The 26,973-nt window shown below is 42.2% G+C and overlaps 1 protein-coding gene across 2 annotated transcripts in view; it reads right to left on the bottom strand.

The window, feature by feature from the left end:
- The window catches only part of limk1a (LIM domain kinase 1a), a 51,542-nt gene continuing 24,569 nt past the window's right edge, over nt 1–26,973 (bottom strand). The window contains exons 3-16 of one of the 2 annotated variants that reach the window (XM_084351973.1): nt 25,266–25,404; nt 12,377–12,486; nt 10,475–10,690; nt 10,067–10,172; nt 9,605–9,816; nt 9,109–9,295; nt 8,779–8,865; nt 7,057–7,188; nt 6,820–6,879; nt 6,285–6,350; nt 5,363–5,531; nt 5,156–5,211; nt 4,282–4,439; nt 1–3,804 (exon numbers count right to left, since the gene is read on the bottom strand). In XM_084351973.1, coding sequence (XP_084208099.1) covers nt 3,636–3,804; nt 4,282–4,439; nt 5,156–5,211; nt 5,363–5,531; nt 6,285–6,350; nt 6,820–6,879; nt 7,057–7,188; nt 8,779–8,865; nt 9,109–9,295; nt 9,605–9,816; nt 10,067–10,172; nt 10,475–10,690; nt 12,377–12,486; nt 25,266–25,404 — 1,867 coding nt within the window. In that variant the 3' untranslated portion in view covers nt 1–3,635. Of the gene's footprint in view, nt 3,805–4,281; nt 4,440–5,155; nt 5,212–5,362; nt 5,532–6,284; nt 6,351–6,819; nt 6,880–7,056; nt 7,189–8,778; nt 8,866–9,108; nt 9,296–9,604; nt 9,817–10,066; nt 10,173–10,474; nt 10,691–12,376; nt 12,487–18,406; nt 18,583–25,265; nt 25,405–26,973 lie in introns of those variants that run through there. The other variant, XM_084351974.1, reaches the window with a different exon arrangement.

Genomic DNA, 26,973 nt, shown 5'->3' with positions numbered 1-26,973 from the left:
TTAGAAGCAATAGTTTTATTTTTAGCTGTGACAAAAGGGAAAAAAAACAGTCGCCTCCTCAGAGTCTAAATGTTCACGTTCAGGATTAAAGTGCAGAATTGTTTTCACAGCTTGTGTAAAAAAATTAAATAAGACAAAAAGAAGAACAAAAAAAAAAAAAGAAATATAATATTAAAATATCAAAACTGACAATGGAGATCTGGAAAATATAAATATAATACAGAACAAGATGAAATCTCATACAACGTAATATCAGCAATGATATTCAATCCACTTGAATCAGGCTTGCACTTATGATACATTAAAAAAGGAAATCAGTTCACGTTTTTCGAGTCGTTGGCAAGGCTAGCTTACAACAAAGGCACAGCATTGTTCAGAGGTAACGATCCTTTGCAAAGAAGTGCTGCGGCGACATTCTCATTGATCATCAACACGCCCTCTCAGACACACCTAACATGCTCGACATGGCTCAGACAGGAATGGAGACAGAAACATGGCAAAGCCACTCATGTACAGTACATGCCCACGGACGAACACATCAACCAGGAGGGGCTTGTTTTACAGAAGCATATTTTGTGTTATTAGTAGCCTATACAGTGACAGAAGATTTACATGCTCTTTGAGTCTCACTATTACTGTTGAATGCTGCTTTTCTATCAAGCTGCTGAGTGAACTGAATTGTGAAGAAAGCTCCAGAAAAGTACGGCCCTGAGCCAAAAGAGTATGACGAGGAGGTGAGCGGTGAGACAGGCCAGTTTTAAGTGCTATGTTATCAGAAAGACCAGCAGTGGTTGAAGCCTCTGTGGGCATCACATATGAAACCAAGCAGTCAGGAACAACACAGGACATCATTCACAAAGGACCAGTCTGTAGGCAGCAGGCAGAGCTGGGTAATCACATCCTCCTGGTAGCAAAGACTTGAAAACTTTAAAAGTGGACATCATGGTATTTAACATTTTGGAGTTTTCTGGTAAAGGCTTGAAAATATAGCCATTACTTCTATAGATATGTGACTTTACGCACAGTAAGATCACAGGTGGATCAAACAGGCTCCTGCCAAAAACTGTAAAAATGCATCCAAATAATCACAAACTTTGGTATCAAGAGGATGAATTTCCCAGATCCCATCTATTTACAGTTGAAAGGCTCTATCAGTGTCTTGCATTCATATATCAACCTGAACCGACAATTTATTTCCTTATCACAAGTTAGCCCAAGAGAGGAAATTAACAAACATGGCTTCAAACAGCCATTTGGTAATATAGTGCAAATTAAAGTACTCAAATCTATACAAAAAGATTTCAGTGGTTATATAAAAAAACAGATGCAGTGTTTCTTTTTTTGCTCATTTCTTTTAAGCCTGGCTTTTTTTGTCTTCTATTTCATTCTCTGTTTTCTTATTTAAAATGACATAATTTAGAGACAAAAACAGCTGGATCTAGAAGCTCAACAGACCTAGCTTGTACATCATGCAGCTCGTGAAAAAAACAACAGCAGGAAATCTTTAAAAAAATGCGTCTAGAGACAGAAAATGCATGTTAGAAGGTGCAAGAGAGAAATTTGACAGTGGAAGAGATAATTTCTGAGGAGTGCGCATATTTATGCAATGCACGAAGACAGAGGTAAGGACATACAAACAGTGATATTTACAGCGAGCATTTACATGTAAACAAACAGTGGTGTCATCCACCGGAGGAGAGACGGACGTGGACAGACAGCTGACATGATGAGGCAGTTCCTGGTGATGTCATTCCCACACCTGAACTACTGTACAGTACATGAGACAAGATTGATTGCCCTCAAAATTCTCACATCGCATGTAATTCTCATAATAAGCAGATTTAGTTCAGCAACTTTGATGTGATTAGATAATCCAGAGTTACTCCGGCACACCTCTGTGGGTACATTAAAGGAGACATATTATGCTTCTTCCTTAAGTGTTTTATAAACTGTAGGTTCACGTGCGTGCAAAAGGTCTTGAAAATCTTGAAAAGCCCAAAGTACCTGCTAACAGGAGCTCCTCTCTCCCACAGAAAACACTGCTCCTGAAAGGCCTCGTCAGTAGTCCCGCCTTTAATTCTGCGACTTTGTGACATCACACTACGTCACCTTGTCACACATTTGCATAATTTATGCCTATATTCACGGTAGCAGTGAAGCTAATTAGAAGGTGAAAACATGACAAAGGCGACTGGAGTCACAATGAGCTGGCTCAGGCGTGTGTGAGCTGACCAATCGGAGGAGACTGGGTATTTGGGAGGCGTGTCTTAAACAAACAGGAGCTAAAACAGAGCGTTTCAGACAGAGGGGGAATACAGAGCTGCAGACAAAACTGAAGTGTTTTTTTGAGCATTAAAGCTTGTAAACCTATTCTAGTAGTAACCCAAAATAAAATTATGAACCTGAAAATGAGCATAATATGTCTCCTTTAAAATTCCAGGATAACCAATAAAATGTCTAGAAATACTTATTGGATGGAGGGAAATGACAGAATGTAACATTTACTGGGCTTGAAGATTTTTTATGGTGATAAAATTCCTCTTATATCGATGCTAAACGCCTCAAACTTGCCACAGTGGTGACAATGTAGGGAAAAACAACATAAAGCTTTCTGCTGTGCCCTGTTAACTGCAGTCAAACTTTAACTCTCCTTAATTTCAACTGGTCGGCCAATAAAAATATGGCAATGTAGCGTACGTATATAAAATATGTCTGTACATTTACAATATTTAAAACATTTACAATGTCGCCAGCTATGTACACCGGTATGTGTTTGAATGTATGAGATGCCATGTCAACATGAATGAGATAACAGCTCTTAAAATCATGTGAGAACGTACCAAATGTGTGTAAAAGATGTGTACCTCAGTGTTGAGTCAGTGCTACACAATAGATGAGGGAGAGGGGCAGCGCCACACACACGTAGGTCTAGTAGTTTATGCCCAAATGAGGTCAGAGCGACACGATGAACCAGGATATGACCTGACAGCATTATTTACAGTCATGCACTCTTCAGTGAGCTTTTTAAAGCTGGGAAAGTTTTTTGTTTGACTTGTACAAGTGGACAGCGAGTTGATCACTACCATCGATGGGCCCCTCTCCTCTAATATCCAAACCAAAAGCAAAAATCAAACCAAACTCACACAGAAACACCTGCAAACACATACTGCACAATGTACTCTGTAGAGGCCCAAAGTGAGGAGGCTGAAAGTTTGCCTCGTGCCTTGTTTTTTGGACTACTTTATCCACATGAATATACACACTACAGTAAGTACAGCAAGTATTCTTGAATGGAATGAGCACTAATGTTAAATCTATTTGATCTGAAAGTTTGGGTCTAATTGCATATGACATGCTCCACTTTAGCTTAGCAGAATCAAGCTATCGTAGTTAATGTCTCTTGATTTGACTTTATGTGTGTGTGTTTGTGTGTGTGCAGCTTGCACAGGTGGCTTTTCAGATCCACATTTTCCCCCTGAGTCTACTCGTTAGGCCTGAGCCAGACTATGCCAGCAGCTTCAAACGTGGAGGAGTATTTACACGTCTCCTCCAGCCACTGCACCGCCCGAGGCAGGCCATCTCTGCCCTTCTGGGGTTAACTCCTAATTTTTCAACTCCTCCAGTCGAGTCCAGCCCTACTCCGGCTGTTCGGGGTGGGTGTGCAGGCCGTTTTCAGGGCGTGCGATGTTGTGGTTCACCCAGAAGGCCTTGTGCAGCTGGTCCACTTCTGACACCAGGGGAAGACCAATGTCCAAGTGCATCTTCAGGTTCTCAAGCCACTCCTCCAGCTTGGAGAAAGCAGGTCTAGACAATAAGAAAGCAGATAGGAAAACTTTTTATTTCCTTTTATTCAAGCCAAAACACAATTAAAAGTAAATGTTAGTGAACACTGTTTCAACTGATCTAACCGCTGAACTAGAAAACGTATCCAGACTCCCTTAAACAATCGTATGACTTTGAGATTTGTTGAGTAAGGAGGAACTTTAACTTTAACTTCTTTTGTGAAACACTGTCTCAGACAAATTCTTAATTATTTGGACCTTCTTGTAAATTCAGCAAATGTTATAAATAAAAATATCATGTCCAGTTGTCCCAGTCATGCCAGGTGTGAACTGATGGACCTAAAGCTGTCCACTTGGACACCCAGGACAGATGTTACTACCTAGTATTACCAGGCTCACAGTCCTCTTGCCCAGCGTTATAAATAGAAATAGATTTGTATGTTAGGTGAACTGTCCCTTTAGGTGACATTTCAATGTGAATCTGTGGAAAATGTCTGACCGTTTGTCTGCATCAAGCTCACAGCACACAGCAGCCATGGGGAAGAAGGCGGGGGGACAATTCGGGGGACAGTAGTGCTCCAGGAAGCCGGACACATTCAGTCCGAAATCCATCGCCCTGGGGAGGTAGTCTGGGTCTGCGTTCACCCTGCCAATTATCTGCAGAGGGAGGAAGAGTAGGTAGAGTTAAAGATAGAGCTGTCAGAGCAAAGAGATCCTCCGGTGCCAATCTGGTGAAAACCAGTAAACCCTCCAAACTGAAGCTGATCGTTCCCAACTGACCACAACTAGCGTTTGTCTGCCTGTCCGCAGCCACATGAAGACAACTTTGCTTTTCTGCTCTCTCTAATCACTGTGCTATTCTCTGGCTAATGGTGCCCATCTGGGGAAGTCATATTCTGAGTGACTGAACTAAACTGTTAAGCCTGAACTATGTGGATGGTGTGTGGCCAGGCTCAAAGCTGACCACACTCTGGGGCTGGGCTTTCATTCAGGAAACAAATATCTTTTGCCTTTTGGGGGGACTTTGGAGTAAGACTTTTTCCCTTGTAAAATTAAATGAATGTTTCACACATGTTGGGAGGAGTTGAAGTTTTGGCAGATCACTGAATTGTCTATTTTTCGCAGTAGTTGAACCTATGCTGGGAAAAGATTGTAGAAGTACATTTTTAGGTGGAAAAATTTGACCAAATTCAATGACTATTAAGAGTGTTTAATCATCTCAGAGTCCAGAGGGTTTGAAGGGATTTAAAGGATTAAATGTTAAACTGACAAGGAAAGCAGTTTTTCGAAAATGACAGGTGAGCATACTTAAAGCTTTTGAAGCAATAACTTATCTAAAACCTTTGTTTGTCTGGAGAATAGGAGTCACTCACCTCACAGAGCATGATACCAAAGGAGAAGATGTCCACTCTCTCATCGTAGCTTTTCCCTGTGAAGGAAAAAGACCAAAATTAAACTGTTAAGTTCAAGAAAATAGGTATTAGGTATCTTAGGAAAGTGTGAAAGGGTTTAAATTATTAAATCAGTGTCTTGATACAATCGAAAAGGAGCAAACAAACAAGTGTCCCTTTAGATCATACCGTGGATCATCTCAGGAGCCATCCAGTAGGGGTTTCCAACCACCGTGTACCTCTTTCTGCGGTCAGGCTTCTTGAGGCCCGACAGTTTACCCTGCGACAACTTGTCCTCATGCTTGTCGTCCACCATGAGGCGAGACAGCCCGAAGTCTGCCACCACCACTGTGTTGTCCTACATGAAGAAAATCAAACATGTTATAAGGCAAGCTGATTTTATTTCTACAGCACATTTCATACATACATTCATAGATTCACAATTCAAAGGTGCAGAAGTACAGGCAAGAAATATAATGAAACACAGAATTTTAAATTACATTAGTGCAGTTTACATCAAGGGACGATAAAAGAAAACGTAAACGCTCCCATATTTCAGTGCACAGATAAATCAAATTAAAATCACTTCTTAGTGCAGGCAGTGCAAAATAGGAACGTTTTTAGCTTTGATTTAAACATGGTCAGAGTCTTGAGGGGCTCGTCTACAATAAACAGGAAGATTATTCCAGTTCTGGGTCGCGCGATAACAAAATGATGCTTTGCCATGTTTTGTTTGAAACATAGAGTGATAAAAGAGATATACGCTTCCAGTAACTGTTGTGTTAAACCCGTTTAAAGCTCATTCGAAACGCTTGAAATTTCTCTTAGTTTGACATTTCAGATGTGAGCTCTACAATACAAACCTCTTGTTTTCATGTGACACATGTACAGTGCTTTCTTTGTTTGAGTAAGCTGGAAGTTTCCGCTGCAAGTTACACGTGTGCAGCATGTTTTAAGAAGGCTTAGTCTGTTAATGCTAACAAAGCTCTCCTTTGTTTTTTGTATCTGAAGTGCCCCAGCAGATGACAGTTGCCCTGTCGTAAATCCTCAACGAAAACATGCTGTATATGCACAGGTATGTCCACACACACGCATGCACACGGCTTCTTACCTCTCGGACAAGACAGTTGTGGGAGTTCAGGTCCCGGTGGATGATGTTCATGGAATGCAGATATGTCTGAATGACAGATAGGAGAGGGCAGACAGGCAGGGAGAAGAGAAAAGAAAGCAAACAGAAAAAAACAGAAGCTGTCAGTGATAGTCTCAAACCCACGCCAAGAGGAACAATCCTGCCTTGTTTCATCTCAAGTAGCTGCTGTTGTTAACACAATAATCCAGTCACGCACGACATTCATCATTGTACTCATATCAAGGGAAACATTAAGAACCAATGGTCTAATCCTGCAGGAATTCATGCAGTAATTTCCTTCGAGGGGGATGGAAAAGATTGTGACGTTAAAGGAGGGTTGTAGCTCGCTAACACCACCACTAGAGGGAGACATTAGTAAAGATATCAAGAAGCAACGCAGCTTCTTTTACTGCTGCACATCAAGGAATTTCACTGTTTGAAGAGGCTTCACATGTGTGGAGTTTTTGAAAAAAGAAGCTATTACAATTAAAAGCACTTTGTCGGTCTTTGAACTCACCATCCCAGCAGCGATGTCATTGGCAAAACTGACCCTCTGGTTCCAGGGATAGTTGCAGTCCTGCGAGCAATAACATCACAGTTAAATGTCATTGTCTTTACTCGCTGATGATGATCATCTGCAAACTACAAAGACTCCACCTGAGGCAAGACCAGACCATCTCCTGAATTACTATCAGGTCCACCACATGCATTTTGAATAATGAACAGGAGGCAGACACACTCATAAGGCTCTCACCATTTTCTTAATGATTTCCCTCAAGGTGCCTCCCTTTATGTACTCTGCGATGAAGTTGAGTCGCTTGTCCTTGTAGAGGACCCCGATGAACTTGAGCACGTTGGGGTGATCCAGGCAACGCATGACCTTCACCTGATGAAACAATGTCACACAGTTTTTATACTTGTCAAGTTTGCTCAGTTGTTAAATCTTGAATCTTGAATAATCATTAGTTGCAGCCCTACATGTCAGTGGTATCAATCTTTTCATTTTGCTAAGAAAGCTTAAAAGCTAATTTCCCAAAATGTTGACAAATTGAATTGAGTTTGATCATCAGCGGGTCTGATGAAGCATGGTGGCAGCTGAAGTGTAGCATTTTTTTTCCTCAGAGGTTGTCGGGCAAAGCTGTCCAGAAAGTGTAGAACAAGTAGTGTTCACGGTAGTATGACACCTTATAAAACATTTCAATCCCTGAAGGCCGGGCTGTGAGGGGAAGGAGGAGGGTCCCTATTACACACACACATAAACCGGATTTACTACCCTTCAAGTCTCAAGACGTCTTTGTCTGAAATGTTCGGTGCATTCTTATCTAACCTTCACCGAACAAGACTCACACTGCGTTCTCATACCCATACTATGATACTATTTAGCGTTCTAGAAAAATATTTAGTATGCTCCACTACATAATATGTCAAATGCAGCAAGCCAGCATGCTTTTCTGGCTGTTCTGACCACGGCATACTTTTTCTTTTTACTTCTAATTTCGCATTACAGACTGCAATGGATGTATCAAAACAGTACATGCTGAAAGTATAAAGAAAAAGTCTGGGGTTTAGATAGCAGCCTCAGTAATGTGAGACTTGGGCCACCTACAAACAAACAGCCAGCGGGAGTAATAATCATGCCTCATTGTGGTCGGGGTTTGTTTCAAAGCCTCTCTTTACTCTGTCGTCGTCCACGCCGATTACAAAGCAGAGGCTCTGATTTATTTTTAGGTTAGGATGAAACTAACACCCCACACATTCATACACTCAACCAGATGGGAACAATCTTCCTGAACTTCAGATGTCCCAATTAGAAGGTTGTTAACTGGATCAGTGAGTCTACGATAACGAAGATCAAACAGGAAGATCGGGAGCGATTCAGTTCAAGGGTAACAATGACTGTTAGAGAAGTCTAAACTTCTGTGTATGACTCATTCTCTGTTATCTTTTCACATTAATGGAAGGACAGGAGAGATGAAGCCATGTGCGGGAGGTAAAATAAGCTCCACTCATCCATCATTTTTGGGAGAAAAGTGTTTTAACACTCCCTTTCGTCCTATTTCAAAGGTGATTTTTTAGAAAGTCTTCTACTTTCAATTATTCAGGCGAGAGTACCCTTTTTATTCAGTCCTGTCCCACATTCACACAGAGGAGCTGCTAATTTTAACTACAGTCTTCACTTCAATGAACATTTGTCTTTTACTTCCTCAGCGCAGATTTTTCCGGCTGCTTCAGGAATTCAAACCGTTAATAACCTCGCTTCACTAACTTTAGGGCACCGGCTGCTCCGTTTTTAACACTGGAATCGAATCATTAGTGATATCTGACTGAATGATGTTTGTATTCAAGGAAATGATACTGATTGAGTTCAACATTTACCGATTTCAGATTTCTGACAAACCTTTGATTTGGCCTCTGAATATAAAACTGAAAAAATCTCTTCATGATGTAACGTCTGGGATCGTCCATCTCTACTCACCTCTTTCAGGAATGTTCTCTGTGTCTCGTCATCAAAGCGAATCAACTCCTTCATCACCATCACCTCCCCGGTCTCCCTGTGGGTCACCTGTTCCAAGACAGACAAATCAAGTTGAGCAACAAGTTGGGAGACATTTTTCTGATACAACGTTAACCATGAAGAGTGTTAGCGTGGGAAACAGAAACTCCAGAATGTATCATAACCACAAACATTTAACCTCCTGCCTTCACACTTCTCTAGACTCAATGCTGCCATCTTGTGGAAACTGTAGGTACAACTAGTGTAGACGCAAGTACAGGCTTGCATGAAAACATGCTAACAGTGTCTGACCTTGATGGCCTGTCCGAAGCAGCCCTTCCCCAGCACCTCGCCATGGATGAGGTCAGATGGCCGGAAGATGCGGTGCGTTCGATTGGACACGACGCGGAGCGACTCCGATCGATTTATGTCCTTCCTCTGGGAGATGGGGGATGCTGCGTTGCTGGAGCCTGGTGATTTATCGATGCTGTAGCTCCGCCTGGAGGGAGAGAGGGGAGAGAGACAGGAAGAGAAAGAGGAGAAGGGAAGAGGAAAAGAAATGAGGAGGATACAGCATTAGGAGGGGTGAAGAGGAGGGAAGCAGGGTACTTTATTACTGTCTGCTGCTGCTATAAGAAATGTTAACTTATGGTCTAAAATGACTTCTGCTATTCATGAAATATTAACAGTGTCATATTCATTTGAACCTCTTACACATACACATAAAGTAGCAGAAGAAAATAGTAATCAAAGTAACATTTGTGCCTACAAGTCCCATCACAGCATAAGAAAAAAAAAAGTTTCTTACGTGATTATGCGGGACTTCAGGCTGCTGATGTCGGGGTGGGGGGGCGTGGTGATGGGCAGGATGGGGCTGGGGCCCTCTGACAGCGGGGTGGACAAGCGGCGGCCCACCTGCTCTTCGGCCTCTGAGGAGCCTCCCTCCTGCCCCTGACTGTGAGGGTCGTGCTCGATGGTGAGCTGCAGCAGCCGGCTCGTCTCCTGGATCAGCAGGTCGATCTGGAGAGAAAGACAGAGTTCAGATGGGAGATGAGTTCACTGTTATAGTTAAAGAAAATGAATTTTTTTTTTTTGCTCACTAGGTCTTTGAAGTATTATTCAGGAAAGCTCTAAATAAATAAAAAATAAATGTTGGTGCTTTTCTCTCCTCAACCACAGGACAATTAAAAACATCAAGATTTTCATTTGCATTTTTACAGTAAAGTGCAATATTTCAGGAACAATGTGTTGGGTACAGTCTAGTGAATACCTCATCCAGTGGGACATTGTGAATGGGCGTCCCGTTGATCTCAAGGATCCGATCTCCAACATGAATGGAGTTCTTCACATCTGGACTGATGCAGTCTGCGTCCACCCTGAATAAAGAAGAACAATAAGCAGAAAAAATTACAAAGAAGTCTTTGAATACCTTTCTGCACACAGTGAAATGTTTCGTCTCGACACGACCTGAGATCTGATAAAGTCTCAGCTCATTTGAATAACAGTGACTCACATCTCCTTTTCTTCCCACTCTATTATATATTTTAAATGAGTCTCATCCATCACACTGTCCTCCATTTTTCATCTACCCCTTCTTCATCCTTTGTCCTCCACCATGCTGACCTCTCCTAGTGTTATGCGTCCTCTACACATAAAAACACGAAGACAATAAACTCACTGTGAGACTCTGACGGTGTGTCCATGTTCAGGACTGTAGCCGTTGGTCGGGCTGAGCGGCTGGTCGATGGCTACAGAGAAACCTCGCCCCCTGCGTCCGTTGTTGCCCTCGGCGGACGCCGGGATTGACACGAGTGTGACGGTGTGAGGGATCCGTGAGCATGGCGAGTCTGGCAGTGACACCGGGGTGACGATGGTCTGGTAGTAACAGTGACCGCTGGAGGCAGAGAGGGAGAAGGGAAGTTATAAAAAAAGAAAAGAGAAGGGGAATCCTGGGAGGTTTCAGGCTCTACAAACATCCATGCAGTCATAAGAGAAACGTCAAGTTCTCATTACATCAGTCTTTACAGCATCACATGTTGTTGACTGGATGTTTCTTTATCTGGCTTTGGGAAAATACTGTGCAGTCAGTGTTCAGATTAGAGGGACAGCGTGACCTCTGATAAGTTCAACAAACAAGACTATTTTTCTTTAAAATATGAAGAATGCTGAGAACGTAAGGAAGACTCGTGAAACTAAAACAACCGTCCCTCATTACACTCTCTCATTTATGCTTTACTTCTATCTAACGTGAAATTTTACTGGCGATTTTCTTGCCTGCGGTCACCTGAGTCAACCCGCTCGGGTTAATCTCTCAATAAATATGATGATCTGAGACAATCACAGTGTCATCATCCACTTCCACTCCCAGTAGAGGACAAAGGCTGCTCTGTATCGCTGTGTAATGCGGCTTGTTTCACATTGAACCCTCTGTTTTTGAAGCCTGAGGCTTGTGACAGTCATATTAAAGAAACAGTTCATCCAAAAATGAAAACTCAGTCATTATCTACACAGCCCCATGCTGATGGAAAGTCAGGTGAAGTTTTTTAGTCCACAAAACATTTCTGGAGCTTGACAGCAGGTCAGTGCTGCAGCACTCTCCTAAACAACTGAAGTAGATGGGGACTTGTTCAGTGTGATCCAAGTCGATTTGAAAAGACGTTATTTACACCCTCGATGTGCGGTCGAGCTCGTGAACCGACCACAGATGAGGTCTGCGCTAACGCTTTTAGTTTAGCAGCTACAGTGAAGATTTCAGCTTAGAAAGGGGACGAGATGTATGGAGACATTTTATGTTTTTTATTCTGTTGTTTGTTTTTACCCCAGCTACTTCAGTTGTTTAGGAGAATGCTGCAACACCGTTTTACCGTGAAGCTCCAGAGATGTTGTTTGGACTTTGAAACTTCACCTGACTTTCCATTAGCATTGGGGTGGATAGATAATGACTGAATTTTCATTTTTGGATCCCTTTAACACAACTGAAGAGCAACCAGAACCAGAACCAGATACAATAAGACTTCTGAGAGACGAACGCTTTTCATTTGCAGGTTTACTACTTGAGCCATTAAAACTGTTGGCGCTGTTAATCTGTTAATACAAATCTTCCCTTCTGAATCTACTACGTCTTGAGCGATTAACCACAGTACATCTGTGTCAGCTTAAAATAACTGTAATTTGAGTTGCTTTGTCAGTTAATCTGCAAAATACCCAAAAAAGCACCAAATTTCAAACCATAAGATCAAACATTTGCACTAAAACTGTGGTTGCTGTGAATTTCCACCGTGTGTTGAGTCAGTCGTCACCACAAGCCTAAAATAAGCCGCATGAATTTAAGATTTCGTCAATCAATTGTAGCTTCTTCATTTCTTTGTGGCTTTGGTTTCACTTCAAAGGGAATTTCAAGTGGATTCAGTCTGCTACAGAAGACGGATCATAAAAACTAACGATAAAGAATTAATAGTTTGGCAAATACCCAAACTACAAACTGCACAACACGAGTCCAATTAATGTGAGATGTCTGTGGCATGTCTGACATCTCACATCGGGTGTTTGCATTTCTTCTAATAATGCGCTTGAGGCTCACCAGTAGAGTTTGGATCTCTCCACCAGAGCGTATGTGTCTCCATCCCCGATGAACGCCCTGCAGTTCAGACAGGTGAAGCATTCTGGGTGATATTTCTGTTCCCCTGCGACCTGTTAAGAGACAAAAAAAGGACACGGTCAAATGAAAATCTGCCTCCTGTGTGCTGTTAAAATCTGATGCACGTGGATGTCAAAGGGATTGTTCTCTGATCTCTCGCTCAGGGGCAGAAATTCTCGGCAGTGTTTTTGATGTGACCGGAGCAACAGGCAACACGAGGCTTTAATAACCGGTCCGAGAAGTAGGGCGAGGTCTGGTCACTGAGAGAGCTGGGGAGATTGGATTTGCTGCTGCCAGATCCCCCCATCCAGAGCTTAGGGCAGTTTTGCAAACAAGAGAGGGAATTGAGTTATGGCCAAAAAAACAGAGCAGGCAATGAGGCAGATTAATCACACTGGCAGATCTGAGGAGGATGCTGCCGCTGGAGGTTTCCACTCTGGGTGTTCGGGAGAAAACCAAACACTTCAAACGATCAAATGAATCACAGAAAAATGAAACCTCACAACCTTCCCCTTTATACTGCTGCTCATTAAACCTGTTTGCTTGTTGCCGCTCTGATCGACTGAGAAATCGATAAAAGTGGCCCACGCCTCTACATATCAACATCGACCCCTTTTAACTCCTTCAGGTAATTTAGCGCCTATCGACGCAAATGACCCTCCCACCCACACACCTAACGACTTTTATGATTAAACATGAGCCACCATGTTAAGCACTAAAGGTCGAGTCCACCGGAGCCGTTCGCTCCCCCGAGGCTCTGCCTGTGGTTGCATTTTGTGCTTTGAGTGGCATAAAAATTTGGAGGGAGTGGGCCCCCTGACAGCACTTTTCAACTGCAGTGATCTGCAATGCTAATTCAGTGTACGAGCAGCGAGGAGGGGCGATGCGTGGAGGTGAGCTGAACAAAGAGTAATCAATTACATGCAAAGGAAAACCAGGGAAATTGAAGAATTTTGTTAATTAAAGAGAAAGATATTTGCATAATGTTTCTTTGAAAAGACACATTTAGAAGATTAACAATACATAATTCAGAGATTTCTGGGTCATAAAAGTTCACAAAATGGTATTTGTAAAATCAGGTTTCATATATCAAACAAAGATCACCAGAGGGCGAATAAGGAGCTCGTGGATGCAGCCACGACGCTGAGATGCTGCTTCAAAATTAACCAGAAAACTACTTATCCCCCAGAGAGGAATGAAAGTGAAACTGAGACAAAAAGGAAGAAAATGTGAAGATCAAAGAATCAATAAAATCAATGCGTAGAGCCATATGTCTGCTGCCCCACCCTCCTCAGAGAGCAGCAGTGAACCACGAGCGCACACAAACAGATAAACACATGCTGACGGCCCTCGGGCTGCAGGGAGAAAGACACTGTACAAGTACATTAATTATCTGCTTTTTAACTAATTCATCCGAGAAGCTGCTTCCAGCTACATACGTGGAAAACATGCCACCACTTAGCTTTGATACATCCTGACTTTAACGTATTTTTCTGAAGAAGTGGGTTTCTATTCTGTTGTTTAGTGGTCACGTTGACGACAAAACATCAGTGGAGAGACAGAGAGAGAGCAAGAGGAGAAAACAGAGATATAATGGCTTTGTAATGGACAAGGGAAGGAGGCAGCCGTAGGGGCCTATTACACCAAGTTAATTTATTTAGTTGTCCTCCATGCACCCTCATAAAAAGGAGATATAGACAATTACTGTCTGACATCGATGGTGAGTGTAAACACAACGCAGCAAAAAACAAAAGTATGAAAGAGAGATGAGTACAGAGAACCTAAGAGATGTCATTTTACGGTTTAACGACACATTTATCATAATGATTAGCATCACATTTGTCTGCGGATAGCTGTGAATTTTCTCTCTTTATGTGTGAGTGTGTGTGTGTTTGTGTGTGTGTGCCACTTAGGTGCAGCCCACCAATGGGAAAGACAGGAACAAGAGGACAGCTGGACGGAGATGAAAAGGGTGTGTGGCTCTGCACAACCTGACACTGTGGCTGCCATTTGCTTGTCATGCAGGCATGACACACACACACAAACACACACACACACACACACACACACACACACACACAGAAACACACCCATATGCGCACGCCCTCTCTAAAACCACATCAGACTGGCGACAGCTGCTGCCCTCACATTTAGGACATGCTTCCTCTCCAAAGCGTGAATATAAAGACAGACAGGAAAAAGGGAATTTTTTAAGAAATGTGATGTCAAACCGTGTGACTGCTTGACGATCAGACGGATTAAAGAAACATCACATGTATTAACACATCACTGGTTCCACTTTTTATCTTCCCTTGACACACACGCTGTGTGTACGTGCGTCTTCAAGCCTCTCAGAGTGTTACAGTATGTATTATTTGTGCATTAGCTCATCGTTCCTGTGAGTGTGTGACTGTGCTGGTCATGAAGCCTCGCGGCCTCTTCTGGTGACCACAAACTAAACCGTGTGCAAATGTCTCCCTGGGGGAAGGGTGAGGGGTGGCTCGAGTTGCAGTAATGTTCAGTTACCATGTGTGACGGGGACCTCGGTCACATAGTTAACATGACTTCAGAAACAGTTCACTGTGTGTACGTTATGGGATAACTGATAACATTTTTGGTAGGCTAATTCAGTGTCACGTTATTGGCATAGCTTTTGTAATTTGTGGTATTTTGGGTTATTTTTCTGCAATCTGATTTAAAATCATCCCAGTTTACATCATTAATCATGTGTCAGATTAAATGTGTCAGTATTTCATAGCATGTCTTTCACGCTTCCCTCTAAAAAGGTCATATTAGCAAGCTAACGTTTGGGTTGTCAGTAAGCTTGCTAGCATGCTAAGTTCGGTCAGCTACGCAGCAGTTAACCTACGCCTGGCAGTGACAGGGTGTTGATATAATCTGAACTGTTTTCTTGTGTTTCAACTCATTTTTATTTAGCTAGTAAAGACTTGGTAATGTGAAAATCGGTCAACAATCAGCTATAAACAGTTAAACAGTTAACAAAAAAAGGTCCAAACAATATTGAACTTAACTGTCAATCCTTTGAAAATGCAAGCATATATTTTATTATTATTTATGAATACATGTTTCAAATATATCAGATTATGCTAACCAAACTCACATTTTTGGTAGGCTAATTCAATGTCATGTTACTGGCTTAGCATTTTGCAATGTGGGTTCACTGACTTAAAATCATCCCAGTTTACATCATTAAACACATGTTGGGCCAGACATTTCAACATTTGATGTAACGTCTTTTACTCTTCCCTCTAAATCAGTCACATTAGTGAGCTAACATTTGAATTGTCAGTTAGTTAGCTAGGTTAGCTACGTAGCAGTTACATCTGGCAGTTACTGGATGTTGATATTAAGAAAGGGTTCCCAACTAAAAGGTAAGTTAGCCTCGTCTTAGTCTTCTATTTGGAGATTGAGTGATAACACTGATGGCCGTCACTCCCCAAGCACAGGATGCATAATTACACTTTGGCCTGGTGCTGTCTCTGGCTGTTGCTTCTGGATAAGAAGGCAAGGGGAGAAAATGAGCTAAATTGAGTTAGAAGGCTCCTTCTGACAAATTGCCTGCGACACATTCATGCTAAATAATGCCTTGCTCAATGCAGACTTGGTCAAGCAAGGAGTTATCACTGCAGGGAAAAACTGCAGGCGACGGTCAGCCATAGAAACTGTCAGCTCGGTGTGTAAGCTTTATTTGCTTTTAATGATTTACATGTGTGACCTTAAGTCGGCTGAGGAATGTGAACACACCTTTTTTAGCCATTTGGAGGAATTTATGACGCTCTAATGCTCTCAGCGACACTAAACAGCTAAGGACCATGTTGACAGTCAGTCAGGGATATTTAACAACTCCTTCAGGCCGTCAGTCACCCGTGTTGACTTTTCCAGAGCTGAGGTCAGGGTTATCACTTCTCTGGAGCAGTTAGTTTGCTATCTACGTCACATTTAATGTGAAATGTTTAGATTTGAGAAGTCTACCAGATGACTCAAAAGAAAACTTGGAGGTCAACAATTTAAATAGAATAATTGATACAATATCTCACTTCTACTTTTTAGTTGCTATTTTTATTTTGTCATGTTTCAAAATCAGTTATTAGTTCCTTGTTACGCCCGCATGACAGTGTCTAGACATTTCAGATTTTCCCCTGAATTTCCTCACATCATTTCATCCTTGTTGATTGTATTTGGTCATGAAGTCAAACCTCTCAATCTCATCCATAAAAGTAACAAGGAATGTTCAAGATGTTAAGTTTTTAAGATTTCTAAAACCCATTTCACTTCTTTTATATTAAAATTATCCATGTTTAAGTCAAAGTGCAATGCTTCCAGCCTGTAAAATGTAAATCTTGCTTGGTTTTCTTAACCCTCCATTCTGTATCTCTGGGTTTTGGACTGTTTTCACAATTTTGTGACACTTTGTAGACAAATTTTCTATTCTAAAATCTAAAACTAGTACAGTTTAAGGTCTTGTTTAACACAGGGGATGGAGGTAGGCCTGCAACTAACTATTACTTTCATTATTGCTTATTCTCCTGATTACTTTCATGACTAATAGTCCAAAAACCCCAAAGAAAAGCAGCAAATCCCCACATTTAAGAAGCTGGAACCAGAAAATGTTTGACATTTCAGCTCGATTTTAGCATTTTTATGCGATTCATTTTCTTTCAATCGTCTAATCAATTGATCGTCTCATCATTGCCGCTGTAGTTAAAGGTGAAAGGGAACAATATTTATCAGGAATGACTTAAGATCTAAAAGTACATGTGTGTTAGTTAGCGCAAGTGTTTATCTGAAGGAGGACCTCATCATGAACCTCTACAAGTCCCACATAAACACCAGTTGGACCCTCTGACTTCACTCGGCTCCGGCTAAATGTAGATCGATGACCTCATCACAACACTAAGCTGAAGGTGCTCCTGACCGCCCTCACCAAATTATGGGGGATCTGGCTCTGCTTAACCTCATGTTTGATGTAATGAACTTTTACTCCAAACTCAACAGCACAGTCCATATGTGAGCGAGCTCCCAGAATGAACAAATGACAGAAGACGTGTTTATAAAGTGACCTCACGCGGATGTTTGGAGGAAATACTAGAAACGACACGTGCACGAGGGATCTGATACTCCCCACGGAGAGCGAGAGTAAGAAAGGGGGTCAGCTCACAGAAATGTGTCATCGAAGAAACACAAAATATGATCAAGATGTTTCACACGGCTGCTGGAGTGGAAACAAAGTCAAAGGAAGACATGATCCTGATTCCCCTTTAGACTCTCTACAGTTGACATCATTTAAGCAAACACAATTAGACTGAAAGCCTGAGAGAGAGGACAGAAGCCCACATTGATGCCCTCTGAATGGAAACCCCCCCTTCAGCTACAAACAGTACAGTACCACAGTAGACACACAGGCCTCGGCTTTAGAAACGCTCTTAATGTTTTCAGCTTCTTCCCTCTTCTATGTGAGTCTCACATCCACTGTGGTTCACACACAGTGTGGCCGGCATGTAGGTGGTAAATAAAAATAACCCGGTGCAGCGACACAGTTATTAGACAGGACAACTGTTGTCCAGCTCTGAATGCGAGCACACTTTTAAATCCCACTTTTATCAGAGGATGAACGCTCTCTAAAAATAGCTCACGTGCCATGGCTCATCAGTTTTTCATGACTTGTATAAAAAAAAAAAAAAAAAGCCTGAGCGCCGCACAGGAAAAATGGAGCAGATCTGTAATTACAAGGCAATAACACTGACCCAGTTTACAACAAACAGCAGCGTACAGTATCATGCTTCAGCTTCAGTTTTAAAATGAAAAAAGACGAAGATGGAAAGAGTATGTAGAAGCAACCGGCAAACCATCTCAACCAGCCACTTGAGACTGTCTGCCTCCCTGCCTCCTCGCCGGCTCCTGTCCAACTGCACATCACCCATCAGACCCAGTAACCCTGAGCAGCCGCCTCACCTTCTTATCTCTTTTCCACAGCCTGAGACAGCAGAAGCTCCAGAAAAACAGGTCTCCCACCATGTCAGCGAGAGCTGGCGTCTCTCCTCGCCGGTCTAGTTCATTCTACTACCCTGGCAGGCGATTCCCCCCACTGTCACAACACAACACTGGCAGCGGCCAAGCCGGCCGGAGAGAGACGGAGCTACAGGGGGAGGGAGGAGGGAGCAGCCCACGCCTCTGCAGCTGAGCTCATCTCTGAATCAATGTCACTCCTCCTGGCTCTCCCCCCCCTCCCACCCTTGCCTTCCTCTTTGCTATGACCTCATCGTTTCCTGTTTGGCTCCGCCCACCCCCTTGCACACGCGCCACCCGGCTGTTTCAGCCACACACACACCCCTCCATCCCCCACCCCCTGGTGTCTTCAGTAAATTCCTCTTCTTCTTCTTCTTCTCTGCTCTCACGCTGCCCCCATTCCTGCAATCACATTTCGAAAACCAGTGAAAACCAGCAGAGTGACAGTTACAGGCTCGGCTTCATGGGGGGGAATAATGTTCCTCATTCGCTCATTTGTTTATGTTACGTGTTGAATTTCATGTGCTGTTTTATGTTAAGTAAACAATTGTTTTGAGTATTTAGATGATAAAATAATATAGCTACACTGTAGCAAATGGCTATGTTTAGAGTCAAGTGTGTGTGCTCGTCATTACTCTGATTAGTCTAATTTGTTTGTCCCTTATTAGAGCTGCAAAATAATGATTTTCAGTATCGGTTAGTCTGTCAATTATTTTTGCAATTAACTGATTGTTAGGTCAATAAAAATGTCTGCGAGCCCATAGTGATGTCTGAACTTCTGTCTCATTACATCTTCTTTTAAAACACATTTAAAAAAGTGTGTCACAAAGGGGCAGTTCACCCCAAAATCAAAAATAGATATATAGACGATGCTGTTGAGATTTTTTGGGCGCTTTGAGCACCACAAGCCATCTAGCACCATTATATTTAAGAGAGGTCAGATGTCTATACGGCTGATACCTCCAAAACTATGTGTTTTTGATTTTGAAATGTGTCTATTTAAAACTGCTTGGCTGACCAACTTCCTCGTTTGAAATGTGGTTGACCGCCTGACTTCAACCAAGACACAGTCCTTTAGTCACATGTAGAATAAAGGTGATGTTATTGTCTTTCTTTAAATGAAGCGAACAGATCACATCACACAGCACTGAGCATAAATTAAGACATAATATATGCTTGTGTGATCTTTATTAAAAGCATTCAGCCGACCTATTCTCCCTGTCCTTCCTCTCCACCTTTTCTCCTTCTCGGCCTCGTATAATCTCTCTTCAGGGGTTTATCTTTGCTGCTGCGTCACTCATTCTCCCACCCTCCTCTTTCTGTGGCTCCATATCTCACTTTGTTCGTGTCCCTGACATGTCCTGCATGCCAAGTGTCGCTCCCTCCCCTCGCTACAAGCCAGCGCTAGAGGGACATCTGAGTGGGCAGATATTAATAGAGGGCCAGATGCCCTCTCCTCTGCCTGTTCTTATGTTAAAGCAGTAAAGAGAGGTGGCTGCTCCAGAGGAAAATACACCATCATGAACTTTATACCTCTAAACAACATCTGTCTGGTGTTCAGTGAGTTCCTGCATTACCCAAGATGTTTTACGTGCTGAAACACAGTTCATGTAAAGGGTAAGAGCAGAGCAATTCTTGCTTCACAAGAATGGGAATAAGCTTCAACTGTGCCTTTTGCTTGGAGCTAATATATGAACTCTCGCTGTATAATTGATGAAAACGGTGAAAAAAAGCAGTCCCAAAATAGTCTGAAAATACATGTCTTCATCTGTAATCCTGAGTCTGTCTCTAGGCAGCTGATCATTTGTACAGTAGGTGCCATTATAAATTGAAATCATCTACGTCTCTCTCAGTCGTCTATACAAGCTGGTGGAGTACTAATAATTCTTCATTCATTCCCACAAGTAAGACCTTTTATATATAAGTAATCATGATATATTCTCAATATAAACATACAGTATTTACCACAGCCGCTTTAACATTATCTCGTAATCGTTTCTTTAGGCCTTCGTATGTTATTCTGGTACCAGCGGTGACTTCATGTTCAGCGATATTAGTCAAACCTGCCCGCACTCAGCTGAAAGTGAAACCCAGCAGCACACAGTCGTGCCATGGGGGGGGGGAGTTTCCTGTCTGGAAGGGGAAATGCTAAACACATTTTAAAAAAGATCAACTTCTTTCAGCTACACCTTTCTGTATTTGACCTTCCTGAGGTGTTTTCATGGAAAGAAAACCGTCCTTCATAGTAAATATAATGCAAATCAAGTTTCTACAGAGCGACAGAGCTGCGCTCAGCGTCACTGGTGAGATCACCCTGTTGCTAAGATCACAATGTCCCAACCTGAACAGCAACAACATCTGAACAGATAATGTTTCCCAACACTTATTACACATGTGTCTGTCTTCACTTAGAGGCAAAATAATCATCAGGCATTTTACAGAAACAACTAGCAGATTCCTGCTCAACCACAGAGCTACCTCACAACAGTGGGAGTTGATAAAGTCACTGTAGATCTGGGACTTTCCACTGGACCGGTCGCCAACACAAAGTCTCTCCATTTCACAATACTAACCACATACGTAGTACGTAGGTGGTATACGTTGGAGACCCCTACAATGATTTCCATGATGGTGTTTGTCTCATTGCCCCTTTTGTTTTTCATGTATCAACTGTAAGAACATATTTTGTTTTGTGCTTGAAGAAAAGATCTAAGTGCATCTATCACACTGAAACAGAAAACAAGTTATCAAGATGGTGCGAGGGGAGAGACACAGCGCAAGATGTAACATGCAGAACATGTGATTTGAATTTCATAAGGGTCGATATGATGCCAATGAAAAACCCCCAAAAGACTCTGAAGCACTTGTGGTTTCAGGGAAACTTCTTGGATTTCACCTTCAAAAGTGTGAGTATATGTTGCAATCCCAGAAACAAAGAAAGAGAAAAGAAACAAAGAAAGCCCCTGAGATAAAGATTGCCTGTAAATACTAACATGATGAAAATAAACAGAACACTGAATTGATGAATAATAGGACCTGATGGAGTAACAGCCAGAGGTTTACACCACAAAATCACTGACATGTGGAACAAACAGAATAAGACTGATTCATCGTTTACAGTTCATGAGAAGAACTTGTTACTTTAATTTGTAATCGAAAGTGGAAACACTCATGTTCAACCAACACTAATGCTGCTTTAGTGCTTGTGCTTTCTTTCCTTTTCAGCAAGCTAACTTAATGCCAGGGCTCGCTGTACCAATAAAACTCAATACTCACGACTAAATTAAACACTCAGATTTTTCAAGTCCACTCCTAAACCATGTCTAAATTAAAGGTCTGACCCCCTGCCCTGGTAATCTTGTTGGTATATATCAAACTTGTGTCCACAGAGCGATGTGGCAAAGATAACGCAATGACGGCGAGAAACTGTGAAACCAGAAGCTTCTCCCAAGATCTAAGGGACCCAGGTCGATGCCTGGCCGCGCTCCCATCAGCTGGCTGTGAGCCCTGAGTTGTCTGCAGAAAGGCTGATTGACTCTAGACCGGACGAGGAGACGACTGAGATCACTGCACATTCATCTGTCAGAGGATGTCGGGTGGTTAGAGAGAAAGAGGGCTGGTGGGAGAGAAGATTGGTTATGTCAGATAACTCAGCATTCAGCACATACATCAGTCTCAGTGAGGGTAGTAAATAACTGAGTAACTTCCTCTGGCTGAATTACTGCTTGTTGAGTCAAGGCTGAGGGTGCTGACAGGAGCAGAAGCTGAAGCTGCAGATACACACCTGTTCGCACCTAAACACACACATACCCGGCACGCTCACACTGTACGAACACAGAAAGTACCCACAATATAATATCATAGTCTGGGTTAGATCCAATTCAATTAAGACAATGGCCCTTCCTCAACAAATCCATTCAAAAGACATTTTATAGATGTTCACTGAAAAGCAACCAAGTTGTCTTGAGTTTTGGGCTCAGAACCAGCAGTCGACTGAACAAACGCTTGTGCTGGAGAGTTCACCGGCTCAACAACTGAGCCAACATGGACGAGAACTTGTGCTCTATCAGACAAAACAATCAGCTGGTAATACACATAACCTCCGTGGTAAAAAGGCTATTGTCAAAGTGCAAACTTGAAGCATGTACGGTGGGCATCACTGTTCGGAGTGATGAAATCCAATGAAAGGCAAACACGGCTCGGTATTGTTTCTGTCTGGCTGACCATCAGTTTAATCTTCCGTCTGCAGACTCTGACTCATCGCTGCATCATGGAGCTCGATATGTTTTCACTGACTGTGACAGCAGCTTTTTTAAGGTGCGCTGGCATCAGTGAATTTTAAAAATAGGACTGTGTTTTCTGCTAATCTGCACAGAGTGACTGTGCATGACTGGAGTACAGTCTTCTCCAGCTTCCTGGGTGTGGCACAGATGTAGGGAGCCGACCTCGGTCTGCACGGTAATACAATTTCTCCGGCCATCTTGGCAACTAAAGCCTCTCAAATTTGCTAAAGTGTAACTCCAGAGACAGTCAATCAGAGGCTTTGCACTGTAAGAGGAGCAATAAACCAGAGAAGGAGAAAGAAGAGGAGAGACCTAATTCACTTTAGAGTCTCCTACATGCTTCATTACTGAGATTGCACTGCAAAGAGCAGGCTGTCTGGAGGCATGATAAAATACACACACACACACACACACACACACACACACACACTCAGGGATGCATAGAGCAGTCGAGCCATGAATGATTTCTGTTCACCGTGGCCGTGACACATGACCTGCCAGAAGCTGCTGGCTGCTGAATCTGACCTGGAGGCAAATGTGTCAGAGAGGATACTTTATGTGCAACGAATGAACTCAGCTTTTTATTCCAACCGGCCAACAACAGCCAATAATTAATGGTTTCGTCAATAATCTGGGTTTTTAGGTGGCTTTAGAGGCAGTTTATCGCCTCAAATGGAAACTAAATACAAACACGTTTTTCTTCATGGGAAATTTAAATACTATAATGATATTTAGTCTTTAAATCCCACTTCAAAAAGCAGCTGCTAATGACGCGTTTTGAAATGCAGGTGATTATTTAGTGTTTTGTCGTATAAGCCTCATGCTAAGTAGACAGGCGGTAGTTTTCCAGAATAAGAGCGTCACATATTTGCACACACATAGTTTTCATATCTCCTGCTGCCGGCGCTGATAATTCTAATTTTACCTCGCTGAGTGAACACAACGAGGATTACCACAAGCAACTCTGCAAAGTTTACCAGTGATGACTGAGCAGGGAGGACAATGTACCTCATGAATCCTGCTGTTGTTGAACACCGAACCTGTACACACTGTAGCTGTGTGGCACAATCTTATTTTTTATGTTTTTAATATCTATTTATCTATATTCTTTTGTTGGTTTTTCTTTGTATGTGTTTGTTTGTGTTGAAGTATTTCTGATGCGAGCTGCATGCCGGGAAGTGCAAAACGCTGACAGTGTTTGACGGGGATGTGATCCCCACTATCAAGTCTCAGACTTGTTTGTATATCAGATAATTCAACACCGACCACATTTCTAAATACACCCACCAGTTTATGCAAAAGTTTTCCTTTATCAGGTAGTGAAACTGTATGTAAAGTATGTATGTAGCTGTATGTCCAGCTCCTCTGTCGAACGTAAAAAGGGGCAGGACACCTGATAAATGCCTCAGAACGTCACAGTACACGTTGTGGGAGAAGGGCTGCAGCTAGTTAAGGGTTATTTTAATCATGAGTGAATCTGCTGATTATCCTCCCAGTTAACTGATCAATTCACGTCTTCAGTTGTCTAGTTTTGTTGATCTTATCACACAAGACAAAGAAAAGGCACATATCTTGTGAAGAATCTTGGAAAATGAGAAGCTGAAATGTGAGAAAAATGGCTTAAATATTCAACTGATTATCAAAACAGTTGCAGATTAACTAAATTTATTGAGTGTCCAGCTAATCATGTCAGCTGTATTGATAAAATGCAGCTGAATTGCATCAATACTTAACAAAACTATTTCATGTTGCATATTTAAGTGTTTCCTGTTTTATTTTGTAGGTTTTATCCTCATGTGACTTACACTTCCTGTCTTTCTCCTTTTTCCTATTCAACTGTGTTTCATTAGTTAATAAGTCCTTGTGTATTTAGTCCATGTGTTCCTTCACTGTTCTGGTCCTTGTGTTAGTCCTGCGTTCTCCTCGTCAGTTCCCTAGTCCTTTGTTTTTGCCGGTGTTTGTACTCACTCTTGCTTTGCACCTGCATTTGTGCTGCTGCTGGCTTTGCTACGGCAGGAAAATAAGACATATAAAAGCCACATATTTTATTACACCGACATACAGTATTAATCAGTTTCTTGAAGCTTTGAATGTGTGTGATCACATCACCAATCAACAAATAGACACTGCTCTCCTTTGATGCCGTTATCTTGTCTTTTCCATAATGCAGCAGCACTTATCTGCAGAGGTCCAGTCTATTTATCTGCTTTCCGGAGCTGTGACCACATCTATTCTGCACATGAACCTCTCTGCTCTCCTGTGTCACAACAACAGCTCCAACTTTCACTGGTGGTCTGTAAAACAATCTGACAGAGCGACCAGAGGCTTCAGGGTCAGTTACAGGTCTGGCACTGATCCTACGTGCATGTTCGTATGTTGGCTGTAAATGTATGGACTCAGGTGTGTGTGTTTTTATCCTCTTGTATGTATGTGCGTGTCACAGCTCCAAGCTGTAACTCTATCAGCAAACAAAGCACCAGGGGGTTGATGAGAGATGAGACTCAGTGGATGGATCCTCTTACCATGATGAGGCCGGTGGTGATGGGGTCGTTGCAGCCGTGGCAGAGCTCTCCGAACTTGGCCCAGTAGTCCTTCTTGCAGAAGAGCCGTCCATCTTTTTCATAATACCAGTGTGACAGCGAGGCGCTGCACTCACAACACCTGATAGAGGAAGAGACGGAAATAGATTCATGAGCAGTGGAGCAATTAATTAACACTTTTTAATGAAGCATTTGAAGATTAAATAATTTCCTTTGGATGGAAGTAAACATGAGCGACATACAAATCCAGACATGCCAGCAGAAACAAGAGAGAACGTCGGAAATATGCTAATTATGCATGATTTGTCATGATCTACACATGCCATCAATCACTGATTCTCTTGACTGTCAACACAGTGAACACCTATAAGGGATATTCAATTAGAAAATCAATGTAGAATAATACAATAATGAAAGCAACCCCCACCATCCTCAGCTGCAACCTGAAACCTGCCTTACAAACAATTTAAAACAATAATTGATAAAGAAAACGGGTCTTTCTTTCAACAATCCCTTTTAGATTCATATTAACTAATATTAACTATTATTTTCAGCACATATCAGCGAGCAGAAAAAGCAGAAAAATAGTGCCAAACGTCATCAGTACGTCACTGAATCAGCAGGCTAGACCTCCAGGTGAATGAAGTTGTTTTTGTGTTGACAGAACATTACGTTTTACTGCACTCTGTAAAAGTACTTTAACCCTCCTAATGACACCCTACAGGGCCCCAAATGATAGTTGTCATGGTGGTAATAAGTCCCTTTGTGGATCTATCACTCACCACCCCAACCTTAGGTGGAACAGACACATGAGATCACGCCAAAACACAAAACTATGACTGGGCCTGAGACAACACAGTATCATTGCAGTCAACTACAACAACATGCTTGTCAGTGCAGAGTGCACATGTTTACTAGGTCAACCTCATAGATACCATATAAACATTTCATGAGGAAATCTGTATCTGCTGCTATGAAGTCTCAAAATCTCCCTTAGAGGTTCAATATGTAAGATTTTAGCAGAAAAGATGCAACAATTAACTATCAACAGTGTGAAGAAAGCAGTTTTGATATTATGTCTGTGTATTGTGTTGCAGAGATATCTACTAAAGTTAGCATGCTTATATGCTAGCCCCTGCCTGTTCCGATCCAAAGCTCCTGTGCGAGTGTTGTAAACACACTCCCCTGGTTCTGCATGGCTAACTGAGCTAACTAGCTAGCGGCAGTTGCGTCTAGCAATAGTTAGCGGTTACACCAGCAACAGTACAGAGCTACAATCATCGTGGGAGGTGGTACTTAGTGACATTATATCTGAAACACTCTTCATCTAACAACATTGAGCAATATCAGGGGTCGAACTTAGACTAAAATAAATTTTGGCTAGGAAATCAGTAGATATGTTCTTGCTGTTTTTTTTTTTGTTTTACTTTGATTTGGCATTGCAAAGTGTACAGAAAAGTATTAAGTGCTGAGGCTACATGACTAGCATACCTCTTGTTGTGAGCTCGCTAGCAACCCATCTTTAAATAATGTGGGACAAACACAGCACTGTGTCTATGACTCAGCAGGTGTTGAAATGCCGTTAATAAAAAACAATGTCTAGCACTAGTGCGGTATCTGTGCTAATATTAGCAAGTTAGGCTAACTATCTTCCATTTTCCTAGTGAGAGCTCTAGCTTGCTAGCTTCAC

Source organism: Pagrus pagrus, assembly GCF_965226575.1.
Source record: "Pagrus pagrus genome assembly, chromosome: 4".
NCBI classification, from domain to species: domain Eukaryota; kingdom Metazoa; phylum Chordata; class Actinopteri; order Spariformes; family Sparidae; genus Pagrus; species Pagrus pagrus.
This window is presented reverse-complemented; position numbering and strand designations above follow the sequence as displayed.